General features: G+C 32.2%; 2 protein-coding genes across 2 annotated transcripts in view; one reads left to right on the top strand and one right to left on the bottom strand.

Annotated features, from left to right (window-relative positions):
- Window positions 1–6081, bottom strand: part of LOC108911534 (G1/S-specific cyclin-D2-like) — a 28605-nt gene extending 22524 nt beyond the window's left edge. The window contains exons 1-2 of the mRNA XM_018716506.1: window positions 5884–6081; window positions 5317–5532 (exon numbers count right to left, since the gene is read on the bottom strand). Of these exons, the coding sequence (XP_018572022.1) occupies window positions 5317–5532; window positions 5884–6081 (414 nt within the window). The remainder of the gene's footprint in view (window positions 1–5316; window positions 5533–5883) is intronic.
- Window positions 6082–9044: 2963 nt separating this feature from the next.
- Window positions 9045–13011, top strand: LOC108911527 (microprocessor complex subunit DGCR8). Its single transcript, XM_018716494.2, has 2 exons — window positions 9045–10423; window positions 11481–13011. Exons 1-2 carry the CDS (start codon window positions 9319–9321, stop codon window positions 12068–12070), a joined length of 1695 nt encoding a protein of 564 aa, XP_018572010.1. The 5' UTR covers window positions 9045–9318; the 3' UTR covers window positions 12071–13011.
- Window positions 13012–14354: the final 1343 nt, after the last annotated feature.

Genomic DNA, 14354 nt, shown 5'->3' with positions numbered 1-14354 from the left:
ATTTTTGGGCTGGATCGCTTGCGCTGGATATTCAGAAGTGTGAAAGCAGTAGCTGCAAAATAGTCGTCTTATAAGCATACAGCAGTTTGCTTTGATGAAAAACAGCAGCTTGCAGCGTATCGCTGTATAGCTGAATCGTCTTAGATGCCAAGAATGTAGCCACAATAGTGCTTCTGTTTTAAAATTAACTCATAACGTTTTAAAAATAAAATCGCTGAAGCACTTACAGTCGTTATTCAAAATTAGCTACATCAAACTTTGATTTAAAAGTTTTTCTAATTGTAAATGAAATAAGAATTTTGGAAAAGTTAGGCTAAACCTACATTTGATTCTGTCATCCTCTTTAATAATAATAACAATAATAACATTTATTGGTCCATCAGTATTGCTTAATTTGTGAAATAACTTTGATTTTTGTTAAATAATTGATATTTTTATTATGAATTTCCATTTTGACAGTAACCTAATTTATTTGACGTTTGAACGTAATTATTTGTTTACCATTAAAATCCCTCAACCTGCGCTCATGATTCTAGTATTGGTATCAAAAACTGGTATGCCGCACATCAAAAATCAGTATGAGGCGGCACGGTCAATCATTCTCGATCACCCTGTATTTCTTAAAAGCTTTAACAGTACATCATTAAAATCAATCAAAATCGATAATAATGAACCGCTCACTAATTTAATAAACTTTCACAGAGCCCTTCAGTTCTTTCTTGATTTGGATCGTCTTTTTTCAGCCCTTAACCGTCCTCTGTTACTATAAAATTAGTCCCGCTCGAATAACTTCTGAGCTATTGAGCGTATCCTTCGGTTCGACATACGGTCGACATCTTAGCGCGTAAAGGAACGAATTTACCACCTTGCGCCCTTTCATCGCAACAAGGAGGGTCCCCAAAAACGGCAAGAATAATTAATTACTCTTAGCATCATGAATGGAACACCACAAAAAAGGCTTAAGTGGCCGATCGTTAGATAATCGTGAAGACCATTTATTGATTCGTCTTGATGTCGGTGAAGGTGTACCGTGAAGGGGTTGATTATTAGGTAATTTAGTACGTTATTATTTAGAACAAGACGGATGGGGGAGGTACTGGTAGCAATACGGAAGTCTCACGGTTTTTCTTCGAATGTAATCGTAGGTCGAAGGAAACGAAAAGTGGAAAAAATGTTTATATTTAATCTATAGCAAGCATTTAATATTTGTTCCTCATATGAATTGCACAAGTAGTACTTGTCAAGTACATATAACAAAACCAAGACGAAGAGATATTTGGGAACTCATTAGTTCGACTGTACCGTAGGAAATATTTTTATGCTCTAGTATAATCTATCTACATACTCGTAAATGTTTTAGTACGCTCTGTTTCTTACAGTAGTCTTTCTTATAGGAGTCCTCTTTTTTCACTTCAATTTTAGATACAGTAACACTTGTACCCAGATTACTAAACTGAGTTATCTTTTGGTTTTATGCCAATGTGTATTGCTTATTTTCTACTATTTCACGAGAAATTAAAGCTTCACAAGATTTCAACTTAAAAGAACGTCAAAATATGAAATGTATAAGAGATTATTACTTTTTTATTAGTTTGAGGTAAAAACTGAAACATCTGCAGATAAAAAACCCTTACTTTCAGTTATCCCAACAATTCGCAGGTCCCCCAGGTTAAATAACATTGATTGCAACCTTATTCCCATGGACCTACATAATAACGTTGGAGATCAGGTCCCTGAATAACAATCTAGCAGAAACCATCACCTAACTGTGAGAAAAGCGTAACGTCCTTTGTAAATTCTGATACGGGACCGTTTTCTATGAGGCATTATCTCACAAAGGGAGCTAGTAGGTAAACCGGAGGGCTTCCAAAAGAACCGGAACTCGTCGAAATTCCTCGGTCTTCCCATAAGATCTGCATATCAACGTATACGGGGCGTTACTATGAGTATTTTCTAGTACGTATCGAAAATTAAATGTAGATGAGTGTACAAACTAAATTCGCGGTTTGTATTTTTTTAGAAAGGCACATTGCAGTACAAACAAAAATCACTTCTCTATGATTAAATTCAAATAAATAATAAAAATGGTTCAAAATTCACCCATGTTTCGAAAATAATTCGATAAATCTTTCAAAAAGCTTCATACAGTTTCTCCCGAAAATTGGAACCGCAGACAAATAACCCCAGAGAAGCTACTACGCAGATCAGATCAAAAGTCATCTGCCATGTAAGTCTTTACGATATCAGTTGGAACCGCATAAAAACATTTAACTCATAAACTCTACGGAATCTATAGGCGTCCAGAAAAATTTTGCCCTGTTTCGTCTAGATATTCTATATTCCGAGCTATATTCCTATTCCTATTTAGTTGACGATATTCTCTATTCTTTTGTAAAAAATTTTCCCGAAGTGCAACTATATGTTTTATGTTTAAACCATATTGTAATACATGTCGTAAAGTATCTAAAGATTTATAATTATAATCAGGATAATCGCTTAATTTATCTCAAATTATGTTTAAAGTAGGATCTTTATTTTCTTTATACATATTATAAATTGTGCGCCGTATTATATCTCTGGTAAAATCGTCAATATTCTTTAATTTTGTATTTTTCCGTTTCCTCTTTGTACCGTGATTAATAACGCCTCCTTCTTTAATTACGCGACAAATTGACGTTTTTGATATCTTAGTTAATTCGCTAATCCTTTCCTAATTTCTTTATCACATTGTTCACTATTTTCTCTTTTCAAACATTCATGTATGTTTAAAATAATAGTTTGTTTCGACGCTTTCGACAAAAACCCGCTTGACTATTTGTGGATTTTCCCGGGTTATTTCGTTATCTTCCATTTCAAAGGGTCTCCAGAAAGCCATGCTAAATTACTAGATAATTACATATATAATATTTATTTTAATAACTATTACCCTTTACTGGTTACGATATGAACAAATAATAATATTAACTATACTATAATTAATATTATGTATTATACCAACAAACAACAACGCCAAGCACTGCTTTCTATTGCACTGGCAAAACCAAGTGAGAACAGCGTTCGACACTGAACATATTATAGAATACCATGCAAAAAATTATTCACGACCTAGTGGACCGATACAGGTTTGCTTGACGACCAGCGTGCCGCCGTCGATTCTACATCAGGCGGACTAGTCTACCAATACCGGACTCGCCCAATGGCTATTCGAGTATAAATTACGAGACAGATAATGGCTAAAGCACAGGAAGAAATTTCAAGAGAAGTGCAGACGGTCCTGTGCTCTAAGATTCACAGGTTCCAATTGATATCGTAACAACTATACCAGGCGATGCTAACAACGCACGCAACAAAGCGCGAAATCGCCACCCGCCGCTCAGGAAAATTTTTCACGCATGTTTCGAAGATTTCCCGTCATTCCACTACGAGGTCATGATTGCCTCCATAAGTCATCAGTCGTATCAGACGCTGTTGACCACGCGTGCCGCTGATAGCCCAGAGGCCACCCACAGCGTAGGAAGGCGCGAAAATTTTCACTTTTCTTTCGAATTTTGGCAAATTCCAAAAAATTCTAAACTCGCCTTAGGGTCATAATTAATCAAAGCTAAAGAATAAAATTGAATCAGTTATCAGTTTTTTATAAAAACTAAGAGCATCAATTAAAAATGATAGCTGAATTTACCAACATATTTAGTTTCTTAATTGAGGAAATTATTCTTCACTTTTTGTCGAACTTGTGGCAAATGCCATGCCGCCATGCCCATGCTTCATAAAATGGTCATAAGTCGTCCCCCAGGTGAAACAATTAAAAATCCTTTTGTTTGCATTTCAAGAATCGCGATGTCCATCGGAGGAAGGACGTAACAAATTATTCGACGAATTTCAAAACAATACACCACTATGCGACAACGATATTGTCTTAGACCCTACATCCGGACAAATCCTGACATTTCAACTTATCTGGAGATCTTCCTGACCCGACTCGTGCGTTCCTATCCTAAGGGTCGAGTAATTATTTTGATTGTTGTTTTCCTCAAAAAGAATGCGTTGTCTTACCACAAATTACTTAAGTATCGGCCAAAGGGTGATCAGGCACCTTACATCCTGTTAGGTAAGACGATATCCTTAATATTTCAATTTTGATATCCTTCTCATTTAGATCATTATTGGTCATTGCTACTATATTTTAAATAGAAAATGGATATTCTGTTATAAAAAAAAGTTATATTTAGTCTTACCAGCTTACCTGTTTTTTAATAATACAACAATGAATTCTTCGGTTAACAATTAGTTGTATCGTTTCAGATTTTATATAGTTCTTGGTATAGTGTTTACGAAGATAGTTGAAACCTTATAAAAACTAAAAGTCGGCATCTCTTTATTGTGCAAGTCGGCATCTCTTTATTGTGACCGGGCACAATAAAGAGATGCCGACTTTTAGTTTTTATACGGTTTCAACTGTCTTCGTAAACGCTATACTTGGTAAATATTTTTACCTTTTTTTTATTTAAATTCGACATAACGAAGACCACGACATTTTTTTCTCTATGAAATTTGGTATAATAGCTTTGCGAGGGATTCTAATAAATATGATCGTTGCAAAAAGAAAGAAAAAAATGCTAGTCTAGTTTTTAAAATTTTGAAAGTATACAGAGAAAGATTTAAAAAATTATTAGCAGTTCTAAATGAAAAAAAGGAGTTTTGGAATCTCAAAAAAATGAAGATTCTGCGACCTTGTTCTCACATAAATAAGGACACACCATAGGCGCCGACTATGGAGGGGGAGGGGGAAATAATTATTTAGTAAATCATAAATAAAATGTGGTTTGCAAAATATTGAGCCCGGCTTACTCTCTAGTGGTATTACGTAGGGAAAAATTTACATTGCAAACTTTTACATTACACTAAAAATTAAAAGATATTCTTTGGATTTTAAACTATCTAGAATGCCAAAGTAGCTTTAAAATATTTATTATTTATTCTACTCTAAAGAATGTTTTAAAAATTATGTGCCAGTCATATAAAAAATAAGACTAAAATCTCCTATCTAAATCCCCTCTACTTTCGTTTCAGGGTATTACACACAACGTAGCCATGGTCAACCAAATTTCGTCAACCAGATTACTAAAAAAAATTTGTAAAAAATGAGAAACTAATAAACTATATGTATAAGAATGGAATCCCATGTATGTAGATACAATCTTTTTTCTATATTTTTGGAAGACAAGTCTTCCCAAGACCAAGAGGATCTATAACACATATTTTTTAAACACCCTGCATATTAGATCTAAGAGTAATTTAGAGGAAGTAGTAACTTACTTCAATAAGCTCATGACTGACACTATAGTCCGTGTAGGCTCTAAGTAACCCGATCGTCAACATGTTCGAGGTCCTAAGTTTAGAGGAAATCAGTAAACAAGCAGCACCTAGGAGCTGCAATTGCTGCTTCTTAATGTTACATACACTTAGGAACCTATCCATGAGGTTGACGGCCAGTGGAAATACTTGGTCTTCAATCATCTGCTCCTCACATACCTACAAATAGATAATTAAAATCTATATTGTAGTATTGTAATGTAATTAACTGTCTATTAGCATCTTAATTTGAGGTTAGGGAGCTGCCCATACAAATAAGTAACTATGTAGACTTCATTCTTTTGGATGAAATAAATAGTTAAATGTCTTCTACACACCTAGTTATTTATTAAAACAATAATTTAAATAGGAGGTAAGTTGCAATTTATTTAAAATTTTTTTAAATTTCTTTTTTCCAATGATCTAATTCAAAATATCTAACATTCTTTTAAATGTACTATTAATTAATTTACTATTAAAAAAATAATAAACCTAGGTATAAGAGACGAAGTAATGACTAAAAGTACTTACTTCCATCATCCACGTAGTGACAATTTTTCTCATATAGGGCTGCACCTCGGTTTGCACCCTACTGAAGTAATTAAACTTGGGCATATATTTGAATTCGTTGTTTAGCAAATTCTCTAACACTCTATCATCGTCGAAAATGCTCCTGTCCCTTTGAGCGACGCGAATATCGTCCAGATTCTCAATGCATGCAAGATCCATCTTTTCACACACACTCACAACTGGTAAACACGTTGCCACCTTATCCTAATAGATAGAAGCACTACTACCCTATTCTTCGGATTGATGCCGACTACTTGTCAACGCAAGCAATAAGCAACAACAGGTCGGTTTGTGCGGCTGAAGAGCCCTTCCTGAGGCATGCGCTGTGACTTTTAGGGACACCTGGCTGGTGAATCCCATGGATGGTGGGGCGAAGCGGATTAACTTATACAATCATACAGTTTATTATTTGTACTTGGTCCTATATAGTCCTTGTGCTTCTGCTTCGTACACATCGTCGTAGTCGTACTACTACTACAACTACCAGTACTAGCACTAGGTACCTTTTGAGTCCTACCTTTCCCATATATTGAGCTACTTATGGTCTACCTGCTTTGCTGGCATTTCTGACATCTGCTACTTTTTTATATAGAAAGGTGTTTATTATGGATATTGATTACATGTTAAATTTTTAATACCTACATTGTCCAGCGAAAGAGAACCTACTTAAACAATATACTTAACATAAACAATGGAATTAATTGTAATAAAATTACAATAATACCTACACGCAATTGATTACATTATTTTTGTTATCTAACATTTAATTAAGCTTTTTGTCGGTTGTATAGGTATTCGAAGTTCGACTCTGAAGGGTAATAATAAAGCACTATCTATATTCAATACTGGTTTATTACATCTTTTCCAGAAATACCGATAATATATTTTCAGCCCGTTTTATATGCCATATTTAAAATGTTAACTATATAAAATCAATCTCTAGGTAGCGGACACACATTAAAGGTTCTATTCTGCAGGAGATAGGAAACATTTTCATATAATAAAAGAAATACTGGACCAATGGAAATCGGCCCATCTCGAAAAATTCTGTGAATATCGAAAAGCAATTAAGTTAACTATTGTAGGACTTATTTATTCACTACTATAGTTAATATAGTTGAGTAGAATAAGAATTAACTAATCAAAAAATATACTATATCCGATCGTTGAGACTAAGCCTTTAATTGCTTATTTTCCCAAAAAATGTTTCTTTCATGTGAGAAAAATGAGTAAACAATTAGTTCACGTAAAACTAGTCATATATCCCATCTGTATATGATCCTAATCTAATTTTAATTATACATATACTCAAAATGTTGGGTCGTGATGTGACGCATAAACTGTAATTATATTCATTATTTGCTATCATCAAAATATAAATACCTACTTAGGTATATGTTTTTTAAGCATATTTCGTAGGTAATACCTTATTTTATGAGAACAAATACAGGGTGTCTAGTAAAGAATGTGACTTACATTATAAGAGTAACTGATAGGTCAAAATAAATCAATTTAAATCAAGGTATAATTTTGCATCCTTTAGGGATTTAAAAAAATATATTTAAATTGTTTTAAGATAACGGCATTACTTTTTTATGAAATTTCAAACAACGGGAGAGAGTCTCCGCAGCGAGGGAGAGGGGGTAAATATGAGCTTACTTTTCATCTAAAACACAGAGGTCGACCAGACATTTTGTTTTGTTGCTATATTTGTTACGTTGGCAGAGATTTTGGAAAAACACACGGGATCTTTTTTTTCAGAATGCCACCTTTATTTAATTTACTTTATAAGATGTACATACAGTATGTCCACGGTTAGGGTGGAAAAGAGGGAAACTATTTTTTATTTTTCATTTTACAAGAAAAAGGCATTCTTGAATGATGAAAGTTCTCTTTGCCAACCACATTATAAAGACAAGCAAAAATTTTAATTAAGAATGCCTTTTTCTCGTAAAATGAACAATAAAAATGTGTTATTGTTCGTTTCTATCACAGTAACCTAGTAACTTTCCTTAATAACATATTTCTTTATTATTAAAAACAAAGAGGCAGTTTATTCTTGAACAATTTTTATATTTACCGATTTTCTGATCAGTGATCACCCTATGCATGCAAGTTAAAAGTTCTTCATGCCAACCGCATTTTAAAGACAAGCAAAAATTTTAATCAAGAATGCCTTTTTCTGGTAAAATGAAAAATAAAAATGTTTTTCCTCTTTTCCACTCTAGCCGTGGACATACTGTATATATCATTATAATCCACCGTTAGAAAAAAATTTTATTTCAGTGTCTTACTGCTTTTGAAAGTAGTACCTACCGCAAAGTTCACTCCAAATTATTTCTGTTGTCTCTGGTTCACTCCATCTGAGCAGTATCTCAGTAGATGTAGATTTTTGATTGAGTGAAATTAATTGGATTAAAATACATCCAAATACTCATGACTATATTAAATAAATCGAAATCCATTTATCTTTGGATTATAGCGACATGCAGCAAGTAGGTATACATTTTTTAAAGTAGTGTACATACCTAAGGTACCTATATATAAAGTGCGTTTTAAAAAAATAAACACCTTCAGTTGCACAAAATCTCTACCGACAAAAACACGGCAAAAAACTGTTTAAGGTACCTTAAAAACCGATGAAATTATTTTAAAAAGTTAAACAAAAATGATTTCAATAACTTTTTTAAACTTGTACTAACTTGATATAAATCGCGGATTATTTTGACCCGAAGCAGCTACTCTTGGACTATGTATATGATTCTCAGTAGGTATTTATTATCTTAGTTAAATATTTTGATTATTCAATTTAGTTAGGTAAAATGTTTTTTTAAAAGTTCCTGTAATTTTAGGTTGTTCTTTTGGTAAATTTTTACTAAAAAAATTTAATTAACTGGTTTTCAAGATACTAGGTATTGAATTTAAAAAAACTCGTATTTAAAAAATTTCTGATTTTGATATAATTAAGGGTTGTTGCCCATTAAGTTTCTGTACACCTTGAGTACTGCAACCAGTGATACTTCTGTTTGTTTTGATGGTTGCTTTTTATTAGGGGTAATTGTACTTTATAATTTAATTATGTCGCCATTTTGATTTTGATGTTCCTGTGTTCTTGTCTTGTATATCTTGTAAGTCAAAAAGTCAGTTAAATGCCATCGATTTTCTCAAATTTAGTGAGTTCGTAGTGAATTACATCTCTTTCCTAATTGTCACTACAAATTACCATTCGTATTTATTAAAATAGTTAGTATCCATCTAGCCTCTTTTGAAACAAATTGTTTTCCGCGGTGCTTTTCAATGAATATTTCAATTGTTGGTTGAATATTGGTTGAAATATTCTTTTGATTGTTACCGTGTGGAGACAAAACAACAGTTTGACAAAAACTACTCGAAGAAATGGAAAGCTCCTCAAATGGCATTGATTACACTGATGTAAATGGGATTAATGAAGTTTCAAGTTGTCCTTTTAATGGGTCAAATTCTCTAGCAAATGGTCATGAGGTAAACAAATTTCATATCCTAGACGAAACGGAGGAAAACGATGAGTCTGATAATTCTGGTGATTATGATTCTGACATTCCTGACGATGAAATCCAAAAAATGCTGGAAGAAGCTCTGGAAAAAAAGAAGCGAAAAGCTTCTGAAGCAGGTCTGGACATTGAAGAGGATAAGATACCTTTTGAAGAAAAAGTAAAAGAAATACTAATAGAAAAGGGTCAAAACCACTTCGATGTACTTCCAGAAGGATGGATTAAAGTAACGCATAACAGCGGCATGCCTTTATATTTACATAAGACTTCGAGAGTATGTACATTATCTAGACCTTATTTTTTAGGACCAGGATCAGTTAGAAAACATCAAATACCAGTCAACGCCATACCATGTTTAAGCTACAAACGAGCTTTAGACAAAGAAGTTGATCAGAATGATACAGCAATGGTTAATGAAAATTGCGATCAGGAATTACCTAATGCTAGAATAGAGACTGTACAAGAAAATTTGCAAACTCAAAACATTTCCCCCGAACAAGTTAGAGAATATTGTCGAAAATTATTTCAGTTTCAATCAATGACAGTATTGAGATTCAAATCATGGTCTGAAAGGAGAAAGTTTGCAAAAAAACAGAAACACGAGAAGCAGTTACAACGCCCTACGTTGCCAGATGGAACTAAATTGATAACATTCCCTATAAAAAATTCTGACAATTCTGACAATAATCCTAATACTAAAAAAGAATGGATTATGAACCCAAATGGCAAGTCTTATGTTTGTATTTTACACGAGTATGTCCAACATGCTCTGAAAAAACAGCCTACATACCAGTTTACCGAATTAGAAAATGCAGCTACACCTTATGCTGCTACTGTTATGATTAAAGATATGCGGTATGGAATTGGATATGGTACTAGCAAAAAGCAAGCTAAATCAGAAGCAGCTAAAGCTACTTTGGAAATTTTAATACCCGAAATGAAGTCCAAAATTACTAGTGATGCTCAGTCAGGTAGTGTATTGTTTCAAAATTCCTTAAAGGTATCATTAGTTAATGTTATATTACATTTTGACAGAGAAATGCTGAATTATTTAAAAAAGTGTATAATCTGGTTAGATATACCAGTGACCGGTGTGATAATGAAGTATGTATAGCACCCATACTGTTTTTTAGATGATTTCTAGAATCGTGTAGAGAATTTTCTGAACCAAAAATTAGAGGTCATCGACCCTAAGATTTTGAAAAGGGTAATAATCAACTAATATATAGAATCAAGTGTTTTTATATTCTTTTACAAAATTATTTTTTCTGCATACTGATGTCTATTTAAGTTTGAAGTTAATAATACTCCTTTTTTCAAACCATAATGCAGTAATTTTAACAAAAATAAAAACTATGAAAAATAAGAGAACTGTTTTATATATAGGTGTGATTGCAAGGGCATTGGAGCGCACTGATATGTATTACTAAAGCATTACTACGAAATTTACAGGCATTAGACAAAAAATGGCCATTAGTGCACAAAATTGTTGCCATCGGTTTACCCCTCTGTGGTTCTACAACATATGTTTTATATGATCTTGTACGTTTATTTTTTTTTTTTCTACAAATAAAGCCTCGACTGTTGCAGTATGAATATAAAATATCGGGTCTCTCTGTACAATAAATCAGTGATTTAAGGACAGCCATACTTAGTGTCTTTAAAAAAAATCATTAATGCAGTAGCGGAACCAGGACTGCTTCGAACCCCGAGGCAAAACAAATCGTTGAGAGCCTCGGGGACGAAAGACTGGGTGGTTTGTCCTGAAGAAAAGTTTAAAGGTGTTACAATGAAGCTTTCAATATCACGAGCTGATTTGATGAAGAGCAAATTAATAAATTTTTTGAAACAGTATCAAGTATCAAAGAAGTGCAATTTTTCAGGGGTTTCAAACTAAGATAGGTTAAAATTAATAATTATTTCTAAAGAGTAGCTTGAAAAGCTTTTGATATTATATAAAATGCTATGTTTACAATTCACTAATCGAACTTAGTTAAATTCATTATCATTATTATTTAATTTTATTAGGTGCAACAGGGAAGAAGCCGGAAGAACACGATTTATCATTTTTTGATGAAATAAGGGTGGAGGATCCGAGGGTAGCTGAATTTTGTGCTAAAACGACAGAGCCAGCTCCATATGACATTCTGTTAACATGTCTCCAAAGGAATTTTGGTTTAGATGATTTACACATAAGCTACCAAGGTAACACTTCTCGACATCAAGGAAAAGGAAATGAATTTACCATGACAGTTGGTAAACACACGGCTACGGTAGCATGCAAGAACAAACGAGACGGGAAACAACGCGCGTCTCAAGCCATTTTACAGGCATTGCATCCAAGCATTACATCCTGGGGATCTCTTTTGCGTCTTTATGGCAATCGGTCTGTTAAAAGTTTCAAGGAGAAGAAGATGGAAGAGCAGGAAATAACGTCCTTGCAAAGCAAAGCGGCCATAAATCAACCAAATTATGCCATATTAAATAAATTAATGGTCGAATTAGGTAAACTTGGAGAAAAACGAAAAGCTGTAAAACCGATAGGGGTTTTAGATACAGTGGAATCTGCCGCTGTTCCTAAACTATCTACAGCAAATCTGAAAAGTGTGGATTTATGAAGTGTAGCTGCGTTGTTAGAACGTTTAATTTCAATAAGTAGTTTATTTATGTACTGTTTGTTAATATGAAATACGCTTTGTTTATAATCTTGAACTTTTAGAGAAGAACTTCAGATAATTTTTTCTTGCCAAATAGGCAACCGATCATAGACACTAATTTTTCCATTGCGACGCAGTTTGTCTTTATCTTCAATGGTACAAATGTGTTAATGAAGCCAAATATAATAAAGGTTGAAATATTTTGAAACTAAACAAAAATTTAAGTTAGATGTCACATTAAACGATTTTTGACTTGATAATTGTTCAAGAAATTGTTACAATTTTTAGAATAAAAATGCCAATCATGACAGACTTATAACAAATTATATTTATATTAATGTAACTGCAATTACATTCGATTTAAGCGTAACATATTTTTTAAACATTTAAAATAGTTGCAAAGCTGTAGAACTAAAATTAATACTGTTACATAAATATTATTTCACTAAAATTGTTTCCAATTTCTTGATCAGTTTATGTAGCAAGGAAATGTTCCACCATTTTTCAGGGTGCATATCAATCTAGAATTATCTAGAATTTCATTGCTGAATTGTCTAATCAGGGAATTTGTCTACTTTACATGGAATTTTTTAAAATTCCAATAGCAATCGATCTTTATTAGTAAACTAGTTCATGCTGATAGTATTTACATTTTTTATATATGTATATGTATAAATATAGTGAAAGCTTAAAAGTTTCCACTAAATGGACATTTTTCTTTTTTAAGAAAAAAAAATCCCAATTTTTGCCCATCTGTATATCCAATAAGTACAACTTGGACATAATGAGCAATTTTTAATTCAGGGGACATTAATCCACTAAAATTTAAGATATTTTATTTTTACAAAAAATATCAGGATTATTAATCAAATCTAGTATCTTTTATTTATTTTGATATTGAAATAAAGTTGGTAATAAAAAATAAAAGCATTTTTCTTTCCAATTTTTTTTGTGGATATTTTATTTTTGTAATTTAAAATTAAAGCGCTAAATGAAGTTAAAATTTTTTTTACGACAATAAAACTTAATTTACACATTAAAAAAAAATTGAAAAAATAAATTTATATTTGGACTTTCTTTAATATAAATTTTGTTTTAGTGCTTTTATAATTCTACCAATATTTCACATATTTTTAAATTTTGGTCGATTAAAATAATATTTTCTTCTAAATAAAAAAGATCTCCCAATATAACTATGTAGGTTGTCCTTACTTGGTGCTCAAACAAAAATTATTAGAAATATTTTTTTTCTTAAAATCGTAATACAAATGTTTTCCATTTGCTGCCAAACCTTATGGCCACTGTATACTGACATAAGCTCAGTTTATTGAGTCAAAAATTGATAAATGTAAAACAGGTTTTAAACCGGAAACAGAAGACTATGATGGGTTGTGACCTATACTTGTCAGGTCTTAGGTTCTTAACAGACATTGGCTACATTTCTAAGCTTATTTCTGCCTGATTTTTAAAAAATCTTGGAAAAAACTTGCCCTTTCCTATCTTGAATGCCATCATTTTTGGTGTCACGACCCAGGACTGTCAAATTTTAAAAAGAATACTGGCCTGTACAATGTTAATTCTAATTTTATTTAAATGAAATGTAAATATTTTATACCATCCAAGCAAGACTGAAAAACGACATCATAAACGTGTTAATATCTATATTATTGCCCTTCATTTAAATAATCAGAACTAGTGCACGGGTTGGTCTTCATTTAAAAATCGGACAGTTCTGGACTTGCTTGCTTTTTTGTTAATTTGATTAATGAAACAGTAAAATTTTTTGTTTGTTTTTCGTATTTTTCTTAATTATGAAGACTGAGTAATTGACCAAGATATTTTAATCCATTTTAAATGTGATTGCAACTATTAGGATAAATTGTACTACACATTAATCAGTAACATAATTCATTTCTTTAATGAAGCATAGTCATTTAGAAAAGTTTTATAATTTTTTTACACTGATTAAACAAAATTTTCAATAAATAAAGAAAGTAGTGAATATGTGACTTTATCACGTGATTAATTGCTGATTGTTAATGAAACATTGTTTGAAGTTATTTATTTGTTTTATGTTTTTCTGTTTATTGGGTATTTTGCCACTTGTGAAAAAATTTTTTAAATTCAGTTGAATAAATACTTGTGCTAAAAGAACCAGTCAAGGGTTATTTTTATTGAACCATGTTTGCCTGTCCAAAAATTACAGAAAAAAATACACATCGCTATAGTACTATCGGCAAAAGAA

Source organism: Anoplophora glabripennis, unplaced genomic scaffold (genome assembly GCF_000390285.2).
Source record: "Anoplophora glabripennis isolate ALB-LARVAE unplaced genomic scaffold, Agla_2.0 scaffold6, whole genome shotgun sequence".
In the NCBI taxonomy this organism is placed as follows: Eukaryota; Metazoa; Arthropoda; class Insecta; order Coleoptera; family Cerambycidae; genus Anoplophora; species Anoplophora glabripennis.
Note: the sequence above shows the minus strand (reverse complement) of the source record. Positions and strands in the feature narration are given on the sequence as shown.

Coding starts and splice junctions, on each gene's coding strand:
- LOC108911527 (XM_018716494.2), top strand. CDS start 9,319: ATGGAAAGCTCCTCAAATGGCATTGATTACACTGATGTAAATGGGATT. Junction 10,424..11,480: donor TACTAGTGATGCTCAGTCAG/GTAGTGTATTGT, acceptor TAATTTTATTAG/GTGCAACAGGGAAGAAGCCG.